This window comes from Poecilia mexicana, unplaced genomic scaffold (assembly GCF_051168715.1).
Source record: "Poecilia mexicana isolate PSO_F unplaced genomic scaffold, ASM5116871v1 scaffold_4, whole genome shotgun sequence".
Lineage (NCBI taxonomy): Eukaryota > Metazoa > Chordata > Actinopteri > Cyprinodontiformes > Poeciliidae > Poecilia > Poecilia mexicana.
Genome location: NW_028263373.1, coordinates 27,384,177 through 27,403,614, shown reverse-complemented (window position 1 = coordinate 27,403,614; position 19,438 = coordinate 27,384,177). Strand labels below are relative to the sequence as shown.

At 41.9% G+C, this 19,438-nt stretch overlaps 1 protein-coding gene across 3 annotated transcripts in view; it reads right to left on the bottom strand.

Annotated features, from left to right (window-relative positions):
• Positions 1-2,282: 2,282 nt before the first annotated feature.
• The window catches only part of lpp (LIM domain containing preferred translocation partner in lipoma), a 181,159-nt gene continuing 164,003 nt past the window's right edge, over positions 2,283-19,438 (bottom strand). For all 3 annotated transcript variants that reach the window (XM_014974477.2, XM_014974437.2, XM_014974442.2), the window contains 3 exons: positions 12,232-12,410; positions 8,732-8,852; positions 2,283-6,110 (listed from right to left, as the gene is read on the bottom strand). In XM_014974477.2, coding sequence (XP_014829963.2) covers positions 5,982-6,110; positions 8,732-8,852; positions 12,232-12,410 — 429 coding nt within the window. In that variant the 3' untranslated portion in view covers positions 2,283-5,981. The remainder of the gene's footprint in view (positions 6,111-8,731; positions 8,853-12,231; positions 12,411-19,438) is intronic.

Here is a 19,438-nt window from a genome sequence, read left to right as displayed (position 1 = left end):
TCTGTCGGAGTCTGGTTCAGCGGTGGTTTCTCACCGACACGCAGCTGAACTCCGAGTCGTCCCTCAGCTGGACGCCGGATCCTCTCGGTCCGCAGAGCAGAAGCCAGCCGCTTTCATGTGACGCTTACCCTGGGACGGCTCGGATTCTTCAGTCCTCCGGGGGAGTTTCAGTCTAACAGAGAGCAACCCTACCTCCGTGATTACATCACCGCCTTCAGCCAAGTCAAGGACGCACAAAAAAAAAAAAAATCAATGCTCCCGATGCAAATGCACAGTGGGAACTCACTTAAAAGCTAATAACATTAAGCTCAGAGTGCCGCTAAGTCGGCCCACATTGTAATGTTATGTAAATCTGACCCGGATGACAGCTTCATTTAAATCGGAGTGCGCGAGATTATGCACGATAGCGGCCCCAGTTTTGCTGCCTCGCGCTCATCTCGGGGCTTCCCGGTAAATAATTCAGGCCCGTCAGTCTGCGCATTAGACGGGAGACATTCAAGAAATTGCCAAAGCGGGCCCCGGAGACTCTGCGGCGGATTTCTTATATGCAGAGGAAGAAATTGGAGGGTACATCATGTTGGCTGGAGGGTCCATCACTCATCAATTTGTTTGTAAACAGCAGATTTATGTGCAGTAAAGCAAGTCAGCGGCTCATCCGCTGGAGGCGCATCTCTCCCTCTCTTTCTTTTCTCTCTCTCTGGGATGCTCAGATTATATCCTCCAGTATGTTCAGGAAAAAAAATAAAAAACATCACCAGGAAATTTTACAGATTCAGCAGAGAAAGAGGTCAACACTCCCGTTTGTGTCAGAGGAACATTTAGTTCATGCATAAAAGCAGAAAACTACTTTTTTAAAGGGATAGTTCAGATTTTTGGCTGTAGATTTAGCTACAATAGAAATGTCAAAGCTCAGTTTGTATTAATGTGGACTTTAGCTGATTTTAGGTATTTAAAACAACTCAGATTTTTTAAAAGTACATAACCAGGACACATTTTTTAAGAAAAACATTTTTTTTAGATTCCTAGCAGAGAAATAGGTCAACATTCTCCAGTTCACACTTAAAAGCAGAAAATTTGTTTACTTTACGTTCAGATTTTTGGAAAGGAAAACATCATTACTGTTACTGAAAAAATATTACTGTAGCCATTAGTAATATCCCAAACTAGAAATGTCAAAACTGAGTTTATAGAAAATTGGAATTTAGATGGTTTTAGATATTTAAAACAACTAAGATTAGAAAAAGTGCACAGCCAGGACACATTTTTATTCATTTTCTATTTTTTTATTTATTTATCTTTGACATAATTAATTTTTTTTTTTTTGGTTCAGATTTCTAGCACAGATAGAGGTCAACACAGACAGCTCTGTGATGTAACCGCTGTATTTAAAGTGAGCAGCAGGTCAGCTGGAGATAAACGACGCTGGATTTTAATCTCATATTCCCCCATCGGCCCCCAGATGACCCCGCCGCGGCTCCCGGTGTTCGGCCCCCCGTCCTTACGGTTCTGATCGCCGCCTCTGTCTGCAGGAGGAAATGAAACTCTGCGAGTAAAGATGACAAATGAAGGGGATTAAATAAAGCAGCTCCTGAAGAGGCAACAGCAACAAAAAAAAAGGGTCTTTAAATTATTCTAACAACTCCATCATGCTGACCTAAGCAGTGTGCATACTTTATCGCAGAGTGCATTTCCTGATTGTGTCGGCTACTTCTCTACTAGAAAAAAAGGAGACTGCATTTTATATATATATATATATATATATATATATATATATATATATATATATATATATATATATATATAGTAACAGATGTTACTATATCTGTTATATAGTAACAGATGAAAGTTGTGGGATTTCTCTCAGATGAGTTCATTCAGATGTTAAACACAAAGTGTGAGAGCGAGTGTGTACCAATGGAGGGCTTTTTTCGTGACTTGAAAGACGTGAAGCGGTTTTATTTTGTACTCTCTTGCTCAAAAAAAAAAAAAAATAAAAAGCCTCTTTAGTCTGCAGGACGCCTGAACAGGAGGTCACAGGCAGAATCCAGGGGAACACGACGAGCAGACGGTGAAAATCTGCTCATTAACCGGCCCGATCCGACGGTCTGGGGGTCAAAAGGACAAGTGTTAACAAGCGGCAGGGGAGGGCGGGCGGGGCCTGCTGGACACGGATCAGAAAAAAAAACGTTAAAACAAAACCAAAAAAAGAACCAAGCATACATTTTTTTTCAGGATAATTAAGAACGCTAGAGGGAAAACTAAAAAGAAACAAGGAGACACGATGCTTTTGCAAAGCTTTTATTAAAGAAGAAAAAGGAGTACAGGACTAGATGAGGGCCCCTGTCTGCAGATTCAGACCAGACACTTTGGTCTGACAACAGGCTGAAAGAATTTATTCTGATCAACACAAAAAAATAATAATAATAATAATAAAAAATCAGCTGCTTGCGGCCCAAAGCGTCCAAAACTAGAAAAAAACTGTATTTACTTTGGCTAGAAAACAAGTAAACGAGGCCAAATCTTTGAGGAGCGGCTGGATCAGACGAACGGTACCGTGATCTGATGCTGCTCTGATAAAAGGCACTTTTACAGGCGACAACAGAAGAATAAGAACAGACCACCAATCCTTACATCGTCTCTTTCAGAGGTCTCGTGTCACACTGTAAACTATATAATGCTTGAAGGAAGTGAGAACATATAAAACATGGGGACACTTTGTAGATAACCTGCTCATAAAGCCGATGCCGACATGCAGGCATGATTTAGTTCACACTGAAGAGCAGAAAACTCTTCTTCATTTTAAAGGGATAGTTCATATTTTAGAAGGAATGTTCTGTCAGATTATTAGTAATAATTTTCTTGCCTCTAATTGAAATGTCACTTGATGGAGTTTGTAGAAAAATTTTATTTAGTTGGCTTCAGCCATTTAAAACAACTCACTTAAAAAAAAGAGAATTTAATCAGGGAAAGTAGATCATTTTAATTAATAAAAAAATACAATAAAAATATATATTAAGGACATAAACACATTTGTTTTGGGGAAAAAACGATCTAAAAAAGAAACAAAAAAGAGGAAAATGGACTTTGATGGATCCTGCAGCACCATATTTTTGAATATTGTTGCCATTCCAACAAACTGTTGTTGCTACATGTTAAGTTATGTTGGAGGATGGCAGCTGTATCAATGCGCCTGATCGTTAGTCCACCTATCAGCTAGGAGACCTGGGGAAAGCACAGGAATGTACAATCAGTAAATACTGTTGTACAAACAGAGCTAGCTGCTCTCTTAGCGACCTCAGGGCAGATTGTTCTGCCCCAGCTGACCAGGCAGATCGTCACAGCCGGCTGTTTCATCTAACGTAGCAACACGGATGTTGGCCGGCTTACAAAAAGCCCCAGACAACCCTTAAGAACCAACTATTGTTAATCTCACACACAGTTTTAGCTAACAGCTAGCCACTTAGCTAGCTGTTAGCCTTCCACTGCTATAATGATTTCTTCACTTTTCTACAAACTCACCAACATGTTACATTCATCTACCACAAATAAAACAACTATTTTTGATAACTTCACAGAACCATACATAAAAGAAAAATTTAAACTATCCATTTAATCTTTTGGGGGGGGGTTTGTGTAAATTAAAGGTATGTGCTGGCTAATTCTTGCTCCAATAGAACATTAATAAATTTCTAGAATAATAATAATAAAAAAACTGTGTGCAAAATTAGTTTTTTATGGATCTGTCTGAAGTAAAGATGTGTTTGTTCTCCAAGAGTAGCACCCGCTCTAAGAATACCTGCAGTTTGGTTTAAAATAAATGGAGATTTTAGTCGTCTGTGTCTCAAGTTCTGCAACATGGAGACGTATAAACCAAATGTCGCAGTGTGTTTGGTTTCTCTACGTGACGAAGAACTTGGTTGTCATAAAAAAAGAAAGAAAGGGCCCTAATATTGACGTAGAACTCCCTGAGGACTCGGGTTCAGGTTGCCTAACCTTTCGGAGGAGCGGCCTTCGCTTCCTTCCTGCTTGAGGCGCTTCGTTCTGTCCACCAACCTGCCACCTCCTCACCCCGACATCGAAATGCCTCACATGTCAATTTCTGAGTTTGGGCTGTTTTTTTAGGTATTGTTTTTTTTATTTTTTAAGGAAAAGCCAAATCAAGACAGAACTTGAGAGTTAAGCAAAAGTCTCATTAGCATAGTTATTTCCAAAGTGTTCCCATGGTAACAATACCGCCACGGCTTAATCACATCTACGGTAACGCCATATGCACTGCAGAGAGATGTTTTTTGTTGTCATAAGAACATATAATAGGTGAAAGAAATAATAAGGAGAGAAAATACTATAGTTAAGATGTTTTTCCAGAATTAAATCAGAAAATGGCTTTTATAGGTCTTTAGTTTCCCCGGTGTTTGCTTCTTGAAGGTACCTTGTGAAGTTTCGGGACGCTCTAGTGATACTCATCAGGGTCGATTCTTTAATTGTTGATTTACGATCATTTATCGGCAAACCCGATCATCCAAATTTAAAATGTTTCACCACCTTTTGTGGGCGGAGCTTTTCCCCCTCCAGGACACAAGAGTCAGCCAGCAAAATAAAAGTGTTTCAAACTTCACACGGTAGCTTCAACTCCCCGTCATAAATATTCACAAGTCCAACTGGAGCAATTAGACTGAAGAGAAAGAAGAAACTGATTGTTCATCTGGCACATTAAAGATGGTGATTTAAAAAAAAAAAACTTTTTAGGAAATCTTTCTTGGTCCCTTATTCTCCCAACAACTTTAAACTAACACTACATATAAAAGCTGAGCGCAAATACCGACATACAGCACAGCATACCGACATCAGCGTGGGCCTAAGGGTTTGCTATAAGGACACTTAAATTCCAATATGTACACGTAAAATATTTCCTTATTCATCATTTCATTTTTCTAAAGTGTCGATGCACTTAATGTTAAAAATTGCATAGGAGTGTATTCATTTTTATCTCTTAAAACTCTTAAAATAAAGGGGGCGATACTAGACTCATATATATATAAAAGGTTGCATCCATCTGAAGAGAAGTGGGATGATTTTACCGTTTAGGCCACTTGTAGGTAATCTACTGAATACAGCAGAGAGTCAGAAAATAATGGGTCATAAAGGCACCAAACGTTTTCCTCCCGACAGAGGAACTGATTGTTTGTACTGAGAGTAAACAACATTTAGCGTACTTGCATATCAAACCAAGGAAACAGGAAGCGCTGAGGTTCAACGCCGGGTCTTTGGTGTCGGTTCATGCGGCGGCGGGGTTGGATTCGGCTTGTCGCCGTGCCGTTTTTACCCCCTGGTGTTTGGTGTTTCTGCTCTACATTTTAGAAACACTTTGGGGGGAAGAGAAAAAAAAAGAAAAAGAAAAAAAAAGACCAGCGTTTAGCCACACACACACACACACACACACAAACATGTCCAACCATGACCTGACCTGCTGGGTGGGTCTGACAAACATGTGAGGCAGACTGGATCCTAAGAGGGAAGGAAGTCTGACGGAAAAGCATTTGGGTTGATGAACAACAACAACTCATGCAGCCCGACTTAAACGAAGTCCATATAGATGGTGACTAATAATAACACTGGGTGATGTATTATTTTCTGATGGATACCTGATAGGTTGGGCGTGAATATGAAAGGCAGCAGCTCACTTCCTGTAACTAGAAGCTGGCTCTAAAGTGGAGCTCAATAACACAAAGCTTCCCTGCAGTGGTTGTACCGCGTCGGTGCTACGTGTCGAAGGTGAACACATGATGCTGTTTCTTGTATCTTAAGGTGAACATAAATACAGAGGCATATACAGGTGTGTGTGTGTGTGTGTGTGTGTGTGCGCGCGTGTGTGTGTGTGTAGCTTCAATGGATGGGTATTTGGGAATGAAAGGAAGAAGGAAGAGAGCGCTTGCTGGGTAATCACAGTGGAGCTGAGCGGGGCGGCTGGCTGGGCTGGCTGCTCAGAGATCAGTGGTGGCCTTGGCGGTCAGCGCCTGGATGCGGCTGGTGTTACAGTTTTTGCAGAGGACGTGTCCATCCAGAGGGTAGCAGCCCTGGTTGTCTCCCTCAGACAGCAGACAGCCGCAGTCCTGAAATACACACGCTCACTGTTAAGATGACTCGAACTCCAGGAAGTGTTTTGCCACCACTCAGGGTGAGCCTAAACACTTGCTTTCACAAAGCTCCGCCTATCTACCCGGAGCTCCGCCCTGGACCTTACGTCCTCAGCTGAGCTCATCCAGACTAGCGGCAGCAACAATTAAACATCAAACACCAAATTGCGCTTCTGCTGAGCTCATTATAGAAACCAATAGGCCTGGCGGAATGATCAATTTTGTTGGACGATAAATTGTCCCAGACGTTATTGCAATACACGATAATATCAACTACGAATTATTAAACAAAAAAACAAACCCAAAGGTTAGGACAATTATCAAAAACAATTGTACTTCATTTAGAGGAATTTAGGTGTGGAATAATTGTTGTGGGAGCTAACGCTGTGTTTCTCACTTTTTAAATAAAAAAGAAAAATGTATAGAAAAAAATCTGCTAAGCAGATTATAACAAATAGGGTTTGTTTTCTTTTGTGTTTGTCTACAAACTTAGTTGACGTTCCTACATACGTTTTAGAAAGATTCTGCTGCTTTTGATTTTGATGATGTTTTATGCATAGCAGGTATAATAAGCTACACTTTTTTCAAACCACACTTTGTCCTGAGGCGGTTCTTTAAGAAACAGAGGCCAGTTTCAAGGCGTCAGACATGTGTTGTGATGTGAAGTCAATGTTTGATATACATTCAGAAAACAACAACTGATGGTAACTTAGTTACTTGATTGAGCTAAAGAATGTCACTATGTGGCTGGAAAATACATAATTAATATTTAACATAGATTCCAGTAAACTTGTGAGGACACTGAAAATGTTTGACCCACAGTTTAAAGGCAAAAGGGAGTTAAGATTTAAAACTTCTCCATCCTGATTCCGGCACTGAGCAACTAGAATTAATGGTGTTAATCTAGTTATTAAATCTGACTTAAACGTGACAATTTAAGTCAGTGAAAAAATGCTTCTCCACACTCCAATTTTTCACCTCACATACTCAGAAACCTGACGTATGCTTGTTATCGTGATTCATTTTTACAGCGTAAGCAACGTTTAAAGAGTGCACCAACTTGTCAGTCTGTTCAATCTCTCTGCAACCTTGCAGCGTTTACAGATTGGATTTTCAATTTGCCTTTTTTTGTTAGTCACTGTTGCAGCACCTTGGCCTTCTCTGCCGTTTCTTGACAACATTATGAGGGGGAAGAAAAAAGAAGAAAAAAAGCGTTTCCTGAAAAGACCTAGCTATGTTATGACAGCATAATGAATCACATCTTATCCTTGTCTGTTTATGTCAGAGTGCAGGGCAACTTCTGCCGTCTCTGATTGCGCCGGAGAACATCGGAGCAGCAGGACTGGAAGGAGGCTTCCAGATTTACCTCAGCTGACCTTTTCTAATAACGAAAAGACAACAGACACCCCCATAAGAGTCCTAGAAGAACGTCTGCAAAGGTGCACACAAAACGACGGCTGCAGCTATATTTATGATAAAGCACATCATTTCCTGCTGTGAATAAAACTTTTCCAGCTCCCCAGATATCTTCACTCACTCGGTTGGAAATGGCTCAGCCGAGTGGTAAAGGAGGCCGACCAGAAGGTCAGCAGGGTCAGAAGTTGCATGAAAAGAATTTCATTTTGCTGAGTAACATCAGACTTTTCAGTTTCAACATTTTCAAATTTAAATTGGTTCAGGCGTGTCGAGGACAGACGTAATGCAGGTTCCCCACCGAGGAGCGGAGAAAAATCTGATTTAGTTTTTAGTTTGGGGACCTGAGCTCTAGTATGCCTGGGGCCGGCTCTGATGCTTCCTCTAGAATTAGAACAACTTCATTTTCTTTTCAGTAATTCAATGCAAAGAAGTGAATCTTGTGTATCCTACAGATTCATTACACACAGACTTTATTACAGTGAATGAAAACCCAAAACCTGAACTATACATCTGTGTGTACTGAATCTACACAATATTTTTTTGAAGTCAGCTACTAAAATCGATAATATATCACATCACTTCCACGGGGAAACTGTTTCCTATTTGCTTAAGACAAACCCTAATTTTTTAGTTTCATTTTGTTGAGGAAGTAGAAGGATAGAGTTGTCATGAACATCCCTACTGTCTGAGACTAAAGCCTGCAGTCGACCTCTGGCTCCCTCCTTCCTGCAGTCTCCTCCATCCTCTCCTGGCTCCCTGGTGACAAACTTCTTCTCTTGTTGAGCCTCTTCAGCTGAACTAATCTGCCTTGCTTTCCTCTGACCTTTCCATCTGCCAGCAGCGCCGCGCGCTCGCACCAGCGCGGCTCTCTGACAACGTGATGAACTCCCGTCTCCTTCAGCCGGGCACACATTGTCTCGGCGGCACTTATCGGCTAATCACACGGGCTTCTGACAGACTGGTTACTGTGTGAGTTCGTGAACGTCGCCCGGGAGAGAGCAAAAGTTATTTCGGAGCTGGAAAGAGAGCGATGATTCACTCGTCTCTCCTTGAAAAGGGTGACTCAGGGACGAGCTTGCGAGTTCAGGCTGACGGCGTCACGCTGCGGATACCTGGCAAAGAAAAACACACACACAGACGCACACACACACACACACACACACACGAGGAAGGATGCGTACCTCGCAGCGGTAGCACTTCACGTGGAAGTCACGATCCAGGGCCACAATGCGGACGGTCTCCTCCTGGCCCGGCGCCGGCATTATGGGCTCATGGCACACACAGCAGCGCGGAGCAAACTTCCTGTGAGAAACAGAGGAGAGGAGCTCAGAACAGCAGCACATGATGATGATGATGATGATGATGATGATAAAGCACAAACTGAAACTCTGTGATTCACACCTCTTAAAACCACAAACTAAAAAGTGTCTTAATGGGATTTTACTCAACAGATCAACACAAAGTAGTGAATGACTGTGAACATGAAGGGAGGTGATGTGTGGGGCTTGAGAATCTGATACAAATAAAACCCCGAAATATAATCCAACTTTGATGGTCTGATGTAATATTCTGATCTTAAATGTCACGTTTCATTCGATGTAAGCAAAAAAAAAAAGTAACAATTAACTGAAATAAAGCCTTGAAAACATCAGTCTTTGTGTAGCTGATCTAAATAATGGGATTCACTCAGTGAACCGAGTCGCTGAAATTAATTAACTTCTCGATAGTTTTCTAATTTATTCAGATGCACCTGTGCAGTCAGAGCTACAAAGAAATTGTTTAAATTAACATGTCAATTTCAACTAATTACATAAATTTTGAAGTGCTTTTTTTTTTAAAGTTATTGAATTACTTTTATTTATTTATAAATTTTTTTGTGTATAAAATTCCCAAGCAGGAACCTTTGTACTTCTGTGTTTCTGATACGCCCGTCAATCTGATGCACAAGCAACAGAGGATGAAGCCGCTTCTCTCGGCCCACTGGAGGTTCATTTTTGCTTAAAAAACAAAACAAAAAACACTATCTGTTGGGACAATGGAAAAGACTATTGTTGCGTGCAAGTTGTGCTAAAAAAAAGTTAAACCATCAGCGAAGCCATTCTAGTTTAAAACATCGTCTCAATGCTAAACATGTTGCATCGACAAAGACGTCCTCAAAGCTGATGCTGGGAAGGTCTTTGCCAACCTGATGGCGGAATGACCTAAATAACAGATTAAAAACAAGAAATATTTTTGTTGTTGAGCTCTTAGCAACAAAACCCATTTGCAGCAAAATGGGTTTTGAATTGAAAATGTTTATTTTGTTGAGATGTAGTTTTCATTTTGATTAACTGCAGACCCTGCAATTAACTTAATGAATTTTTTAGTAGAGTTCCACCACTAGTTTAAATCAAAGCTTATTAATGTGCTAGAGTGGCCTAGTCAAAGCTCACATGTATTTTAAAGAGACTTGCTGTTGTAATTACAGTGGAGACAAAGGATTGACCTTGGGTGAATACAAAAGAAACAATTTATTAGAAACAATTAGGAAAAATTCTGCACTACTTTGTGTTGGTGTGCTGTGGAAAATTTAAATAAAAATACACACAGCGCTGGGGTTGTTTTGTGACAAAATGTAAAAAAAAAAAAAAAGTGGAAATCAGTAGAATTCAGATTAAACAGATTCTTTTTTTCCTTTGCTTTACTATTACTTTACAGGATTCATAAAGGACAAATCCTTGTACATTAGCATACATTTGTTTCCTTTTCTCTTGAAACGCCGCGTAAGTTATTGTTCACCAACAATGAAACAATGTGGAAAAATTCCCACATATCAGACGGTGCAGCAGGTGCTTTTCACTCTGTAGCTTTAAAAAAAGTTGCTCCGTTTACCGACTGTGCATAGCAAACATTCAGAGCCTCATTTACAGAACAAAACTTCACAAGGGTAACTCTGGAAATGCCTTGCGGAGAAGAAGTTTTTCTAACAATAGTAATGAGGATCTGAAAAAAAAAAAAAGAAACTGGCTGAAAATGTAGGTCCCGTTCAGTGACCAGAAGTGAGGCGAACGCTTCCTCATTCAGTATCTGTCAGGAAGTGAAGGCTTCTGGTGTGGCTGTGGGGGAACCACGGCCGTGCAGCATCAGCACGGGCCGAGGCTCCAAAATTCCTCGAAACAAAGGCCCGGCTGATGAGGTCATACGCGCGATGTGAAAATACACAGAGTGCCACAATGTGTGTGCACACACACACACAGGCACATGCACACACACACACTGAAAGCCAGCGGTTTCCCTTCTGGTCACTGAGGAGAAAAACATTTCTGGTAAAAATGCTGTTTACGCAATTCCCTGATGTCTGATACAGTGACAGGAACGCGCCATTAAATTCATGTCCACATCTAAGGATCACATGGCTTTCTCAAAACGTTGACCGTAATTCCCTTCAAGGAAGTCGGAGATCCTGCATTACCGGCACGGTCGGCACCACAGCGAGCGACGTGTTGAAGCGTTACGATGGGTTTCTGTGTTTAAATGTTGATGAGGAATCGATCCAGATACTCTGGCAGTGTTTGGAACGTCCAGCAGACGGAGCTGCGTGGAGCCGGTCAGGCTTTCAGGTCATGAACGATTGAGAGAGAGAAAAAGTCCCAGATTCAGAAGCAACAGTTTTAAACAAAATCACAGGTGATTCCCTACAAGCACCAATATTCCTTCTGCATTTTGTTACTTTATACCAACAAACTTCAAAGAACTGCTTTGGGATTTTACTTGAGCTGAAATGATTAATCGGATTAATCAGGATGAATCGATTATTGAAATGATCGTCAACTAATTCACTGAGTATACAGACTAAGTAATAAGCCAAAACTGTAAAAAAATAAAATAAAATAACACTTTGCATTTAAGAAAGAAACGTTCTTTGTCTGCTTGGAAACGTTTTGTGCAGCTGACTGGTTGCCACAAGAGACCATTTTATTATTTATTTATTATTTATTTAGATTTGAACTACTTTCACATTATTTCATGAATCAAAATTGATTTTGTTCTTTAACATAATGGCAAAATGTCACCAATTAGACCTCCACAGTTACAAACATCTCTGAAAAATCACAACTTTTTGTTATCGAAACAGTTTGCTTTATGTCGATGCTCTTATTTTGAAATGTAACCGGAATCTAACCCTAACCCAACACAGTCTGCTGCATCTGAAACACTCAGTTACAACAGAAAGCTTGTGAAACTAAATAAACTAAATCAAAGCCTGATGCCAGAGAAGTAAATTAGTGAAATTTAGAAAAAGAAAAGTCAAATGACAGACATTAATTTTGTCCAATCAGGTGCAGTCCTCGACAAACGCCTACAATGACATACTCGTCCAATCGTGTTACGCTTCATTTTCCTCATCTAATCAGGTCTTTGTGAAATACTTTCCTTTGGAAATGCCTACGCAGTCTCCTGACGTAACTACTCAGAAAAGTCCCACGGAAAAAAATAAATTAAATTAAATTTGAATAACCCTGCAACAGCAAAATTTAAGACCTGTGATTAGCATATTTGAGGCAATTTTATTTATTTTTTAATTAATTTAAGACATTTGAAGGTGTTACTTGTGGATTCATGAGTTTAAGATGGTTTAAAGCTGTGTGGACACACTGCTAAGAGGAATGAATGCTGCACTGGGACCAGTCGGGCTGCGTACTTGTGGAAGTCCTCGATGCAGTGGATGTGGTTGGAGGCGTCCACGGTGAAGGGGATCCCGTCCAGGCTGCGGTGACACACCACGCAGGTGAAGCAGTGAGGGTGGTAGGCCTTGCCCGTCGCCCGCAGGATGCGCTCCATGATCGGCTTACTGCAGATGTTGCAGGTCTCCAGAGTGTTCTGCAAACACAAACACACACACAGTTACTCAGCAAAGGCCTCTAATCGTCTAATGACTGGCTGACAGTCAAGTCAAGTCCATTTGTACGGCACATTTCAGCAACAAGGCAGTTCAAAGAGCTTTACATCATAAAAACACAACATTGTAACTAATTATGGCACATGCATAAACATAACATTTAGTCAAACGCCATCATCAAAATCATCAAGTAAATACACATCAGATATGTTTGTCAATGTTCAAGTTATTATGAACTGAAGGCAGCTGTGAACAGGTGGGTTTTTACCCTTGATTTAAAGGAACTCAGTGTTTCAGCAGCTTTGTAGTTTTCTGGAAGTTTCCTCCATATTAGAGGAGAATAAAAACTGAATGCTTCAGATTTCTAGCAGGTTTCAGTCAAAATCCTCTAATGTGAAACGTATGATTTGAATCTTGTCCTCTGCTGCTGCAACACAGTAGACCTTTGCCTGAGCTGTCCTTAAATGCCTCTGAAGCTGAAGGAATCTGATTAGCCCCCCCTCCCCCAACCTCCAAACACAAACACAGTCATTTTTCAGCCGCTCTCTTCCACACTCCATCCTGCCTTATGCAAGAACGAGCGCTGTAAATATTTCCACTTTGTGATGACTGCAGGTTTTCTGCAGCCAGGCGACTGGGCAGGCAGCCCGCTGGTGAGGGTGCGGGGTGTGGGGAGGGGCGACGCGGCTGACGCTCGCCTCTGACTTATCTGTGGCATCTCTCTTCTTAATATCTGCCCAGAGAGGCCATTTGTTATTTCAATATTTCATAAATAACGACTAGCTCTCTAAGCGGCGGCGCTACTAAAGGAGGAGGGGGGGGGTATATCATAGGAGGGTGATCAATGTGTGGCCTGATGAGGCTGTGTGTGAGTGAGCTGATGGGCCCCCGCTGTCGCAGCCTCTCGCTCAGGCATTTCCTGGATCTCTGCCCCCCCCCACGCCACCACCGCTCTGCTCCTCCATCCTCTCCCTCTGTCTGTGCGCTTGGCTGGGCTAAACAGAGCACGGTTCAGTGGCTCCCATTGGCCCCCGCCGTAGTAGCAAGCTGCCTCAGTGTTTCCAAACACAGCTCCGGGTGTGTAGCAACACTGCGCTGCATCACGCGCTGCCTCCCAGATGCGCTCGCGGGGGCCCTGCCGTTTAAAATGACACTTATGTGACCGCTCGGCCGAGGTAAACCTAGCACCCCATCCCCTCCACCCCCACCCTCCGGTTGCGTCTCACGCGCACTGACATTTATAGTTTACATGCTAATGAGCGGGGAACGCTGTTCACCCCCCTCACCCCCCTTTCCCGTCAGAAAGAGGGTAGTTCTCCCTGCTACGTGAAGATGCCTCCTGATAAGATCCTGGCTACATGATGGTGTGGCACCGGAGGGGTTGAAGGAGGGCAAGAAGAGAGGGGGGGGGGCTGATGTACGGCCCGAGGCGGGAGAAGAAAGCGGTTTGAAAAACGGCCGTTTCTTCAAAGCACTCCTGGAGAGGCTGTATTTCATGAAAAGCAATGTGTGCAGACAAGCCCTCATCTCCCCCCCACACCCCAACACACACTCCCAAACACCCCTCCACCGCCCACAACCCCTCCTCCTCCTCCTCTGCCTCCAAGATGGTAATAGAAATAAACATTATTCCCAGGGCAACATTTGTGTGTAAACAATGTCCATATTGCAATCCTGCGCGATCCTGGAAGTGGAATAAAGCCTTTAATGAGCTCGCTGCTCCGAACCCTTGAGGTTTGCCTCGCGCGCACACACTTGGAGGTAGAGAGATGGAGGGGATGAGGAGGGTGTGTGTGTGTGTGTGTGTGTGTGTGTGTGTTGGGGGGCATATTTACAACCTGAGAATGCGAGTAAGACACCAGGGCCAAGCAGCACTAAACCATCCTCAACTCGTCTGTCTGCATTCCTACTTCTTTATTCTCATCTGGCCTTCATGTGGGAATACCTTGCCCTTGTTTAGCTTAACTGGAGCATATGATTTCACAGCACACAGATCCTCCGGGCCACTGTAATGAGTTCGCTACTAAAAAGACAAAAAAAAAAAAAGAAAAGGAAAAATTCCTCTCGTTTCCTTCTGATGGTAAGATTCTATGACCTCAATTCGCTCATGCTGCTGCTGCTGCTCAGCTCCTGTTGTTCTGGCTTTCGCTCGTGACTCGTCTTGTTTGGGGGTTAGGTAACGTTTATCTGCTCTGTTACACAAACCCCCCACCCCTCCCACCCCTCCACGATTCTGATGTCAAAACAGAGGAACGTGCGCGTGCTCCCGGTCCTTCTGGCTGGGCTCCGCTTCCACTCACGGTCTGAGTGGCTCTGCATAAATCAGAGCATGCCCTCTCGTTCACACGTCGCCGTCCCTCTGCAGTCTGCCACTAGAGGGCTGTATACGTCTGCACATGTCCGGATGCGGCTTCTGTTTCTCCCCCAACCCTTCACTCTACTTCGCTACATGTGATGTACTCAAGCATATGTATTTTCTTCTTAACCCCCAGCCCCCACCTCCACCCTCAACCCCGTTCCACCTCTCTCCCTCTCTCTCTCCTTCCTACATTTGTGTAAGTGTTTGCCCAGAAGGCTAAACAAATGTCTAGGCAGATGAGGTAAAGTGAATTTAGGTCAGACAGCCTCCTGCTGAACCGAGGGGTGAGTGAAGTGCGTTAAAGTCAATTGTGGCCCCCTTTCTCTTGATTTAAGCCGTTTCCTTTTCCGCTCAAAAACTCGACACAGTCCGGCTCGGCTTCTCGATATTTCATAACAGGTTCTGGTACAGAGTAGCACACAGCTGTCTGTTAACATGAGGAATGTGATGAAGGGGGGAAAGAGTGGAAAAAAGGCTGAAAACCCTTATGAGATGGAAAGTTAAACCTAGCGTACTTATTCTTTCTTGTGAGTTACTAACTGGTGATTATCTTATTAGTTTTGACTTCAATTTTAAACGGGTTGTATTATGTAAAAATCTGCTTTTTTTTAGCTTTACATCATGTCATGATGTTATTCCCTGCTTTATTGCTTTTATTCTTTCATGCATGTTTGAAAAACCCTAATCTCCCATGGCAACCATCCAGCTTTTCAAAACACCTGGGTGGGCCAAGCTCCGCCTTCAAGACGCAGCTCCTCCTAAGAACAGTAGCTCCGCCTCACAGAGCACCCTTCCCTACTCAGCTCCTTCAGACTAGCCAGGAGCAATTAGCAAACAGCTGGTGGAACTGCACATCTGCACAGCTCGTTATAGGAGTAAGGATTGATAAAGGAGTCGTGTGACTTCCTGAAGGTGGAGTTTCAGAAAGGTCAGGAGTTTTTAAAGAGACAGAGGCCCACTTTCAAGGTCTCAAATTACAAAGTCAAATTTCTTTGAAGTCATGTTTGATATGTAGAGCGTTTTTATAAAACCTGAAGTTAACATAATTACATGAAAACTTAGCTAACCTGGCTAATGGGTTAGCTACTTATTAACCATTTAATGAATAGTGTAATGAAACTGTTTGATTAAATTATTTAATGAAATAATTTAATTAAAAAGTTATTGAAACTATTTGAAAACTGCATTTTTATTTATGTTCTATAATTTAAATGTAACCAAAAAAAAGAGAAGAAATCTGTAAGGGAGCCCTGCATGTAGACCTAAGAGAGAAGCATCAATAAATCAGCTAGATTTCAAAATCTGCCTATTTTCCTTTGACTAGAAGGTCTAATACTAAAACATAATTTTCAGTCTATAAACACGTATGTAATGATGAACTCGGACCACAACCTGGACTACATCCATTTTCATTTATGTCATATATTTGCTATGAAAAGACGACAAGCAGAAATCTGCACTGGCCAGATATAGCTTGTTTGGCCCGTCTTCTTAGACCTATTAAGATGAAAAAGATTCCTGATGTATTCAGTTTTTACATGAAGTAGAGCTTCATTAATCAATAATCCCAGGGTAAAAGATAAAAAATGTGATTGAATCTTCAAACAGAGAAGCTTTGATGATTTTACAAACCTACACTCATTGAGAGGTTAAAATAAGAACGCACTCTCTTCCTCTCTGATCAGAAATGAAACAGGAAAAAAGAAAAACAAAAGAGAGAAACAGTCCACAGCAGTCAACGCTGGTAAAACCCAGGCCTGAACCAAGGATGTTTTGCAGCAGAAAGAAGTCAACACTTGGGAATGTGACGGAGCATATTGCTGAGATTAAGCCGCTTGCCAACACTATCAACACAGATTTTACACCTATCTGTTCCTTTTGTTGTTCCGCGCGGCCGAGTCGGGCTGACGGGAGGCCGGAGTGCGGCGAGAACGCACGCAATTCGTGTACTGGCACGGTCAACTTCAGACTGGTCCAAATTTACAGATGATCTGACTCTGTGTGTATGTGTGTGTGTGTCAAGTCCTGAAAGAATGTGACGGTCAGCGCCAGGCCAGGCTGTGTGAATTAACTGCACCATAGTGAAGGCAGCTCAGTAATATCTAACAAGGGTCTGATGAAAGATGGAGCTCTGCTGCTGCTGCCTGGCCTTTCTTTGGAGTGAACAACAGATACTGACTCCTTGGTGAACTATGAGTCAAAACACTGACCCTCTTACTTCCTAAGGGAAGGTGTCTGCTGATTTAACAAACCCTGACAAGCAGCTTCTCTCCCTTTTTATTGTTTAATGTGGGCCAATCAGGGAGGACAAAAAAAGAAATCCTTTCTCCCAAAAACCATCACAGGCTAATTACAAAGCGCGGAAGCTCGCAACATGACAGGTGGTTTCATTAACCTGTCAGGCGTTGTAAAGGATGAGGAGCGGGGGGAGAAAAGGAAAATGCTTCAAAGTAGAAACAGCAACAAGGAGATGGAGTCAGGATTTGGGGGAAATAATTCAACTTTTTTTCTTTTCAAAGAGACACTTCAGAGTGCTAGCCTGCACCGCTAACCTGGGACATTAGGAGGCGACTTTTGCTGCTGCAGGCGTCAATCTAATTCTACGAGTCTGTCAGAAATCAGTTCAAGACAGCATAAATAAAATGACACTACGTTATAAGAAAATCTAATTATGCAGATATATATTCATGTCATCATAAAACTAAAACTAGATAAGTAGTAGACTGGGCAAAGTTTGGAAACAGATCATTTTTTTTGCTCAACGGCTAAGACCAGCCAGCCAATCAAACTTCATTTGTTGAGCATCTTTCATACAGCGTAGTGTACCACAAAGTGTCTATGGACAGATATTAAACCAAGTAAATGGACAAACAAGTTATTTTTGGTAATAAAACAACCAGAAATTAAAAGAGAAAGAGAAATCATTCAATTATAGAAAGTAAGGAACTGATGGAAACACAGCTGTGGAGGTTAGAAAAGAAACACTGGAGAAATATTCAACAAATTTAGAAAAACAGTGAAGTAATGATAAAATGTACAATATTAAGGAACAATTTGAAATATAGAAAATATAAAAAGATGTGTGAAACCAAATGGTTACCAGAACTGGATTATTTTTAGACACTGACCGGTCTTTTTAAAATAGATGCATACAGATAGTCATGCTAACCTCGCATGAGATTCTAAAGACTAAATGTAATTTTCAAATACATTTCCTTGGTTTATACAATTAAATAAATATAGTTATCTTGCTGTAACAGCCCCATCATGTACTGTCAAGTTTGCTTTTCATACAAATAATTACAGAAATCTTAAGAATGCTAGAAAGAAATATTTTCAAAGCTATTAATTGTGGAAAAAAATCGAACCAGCTAAAATGTTCATCTTTCACTAATCAGTCGATTAGTGAAAGTTACTGATGTGTCCAATTTAGGGGCTGCATGTTTTGAAGGCTGATTATGTCAGAGATGCGATAAAGACGGTCCAAATTCAAAGGCTCCTCCAAATGTTAAAATTAATATTGGCAGATTAGCTAAACTAGCAAAAACTGGAATTAGCACATTAGCTAAGGCTAACAAAGCTGGAAGGTCACTGGAGAAAAAACATGCCTAGGAATTTGTAAAGTATGTTAGATATCTTAGATAGATGCTTTCATCTATTTAGTGGCGATTCACTCACCAGTAAAAATTCTGATGCTATTCATTTACTTCTCATTCAAAATCTTTCTCCTCAAAATAAGCGTATCCTCAGTTACACTTAGTTTCAATAAGTAGCTCTGACTAACCCCATTGCCTGTCCTCCAGCACTGAAGAAAACAAACAGAACTAAGGAAATACATTTTTGCATGACTTTAAGTATTGGAAGTGAATGCATTTTTCAGAAGCAGGCCTGACAAAATAGTCTCTTGGTTTCAAACATTAATGATGCTTTTGAGATTGAACTCTTAGTTTCCCCCCAACAAAAGCGGCTTCCAACTGTGAGAAGCAGCTTGTGAGATATTTTGCCTAAGCTCCATGAAATGCAGAAAATGCAGCAAATGGACTGAGATTTCGGGAGCCACCTTTAGTCCGCTCACTGAGCAGGAGAAGGATTTATCACATGTAAGGGTTAAAGGGTGTGTTACTGCGTTCTGAAGCCAAATCATGGCGGTGTTGGCCAGAGGAAAATGCCAGAAATTTGCTTTTGGTTGAGGGAAGCTCAGCTGGTTTTAAACCTCCACACACATTTGTGGAAGGACTGTGGGAGCACCACCCTTTCCTGATCCGGGGTCTGCTCTGGCCGGAGAGGTGGAGAAGTTTAGGAGTGCATTGTTTCAGCTGATCCAGATCGATGTTTTGCAGCCCAACTCTGACCTGTGTTCACATCCACAGCCTCTGGCATTTGGCGTGCAGCTTTTATATCTCTGATTGCTTTCCAGAGAGCGGTTCCGACACCCCGAGTCCACCCATCCGTTCCCGGTGTGTAAGCATCAGGATCGTATGGAGACACGCAAACAGGACTCGACACCTTTACAAAATCCTGTCTTTTGACGAGCGTGTTATGTAAATCACCCACTCGAATCTTCTCGTCTGCTGCCCATAGTCTAGGTGTGCGTGTTGTTTTGTTTACGTGTGGGTGTGAGTGAGCATGTCATGCAGCGGAAAGCGATTC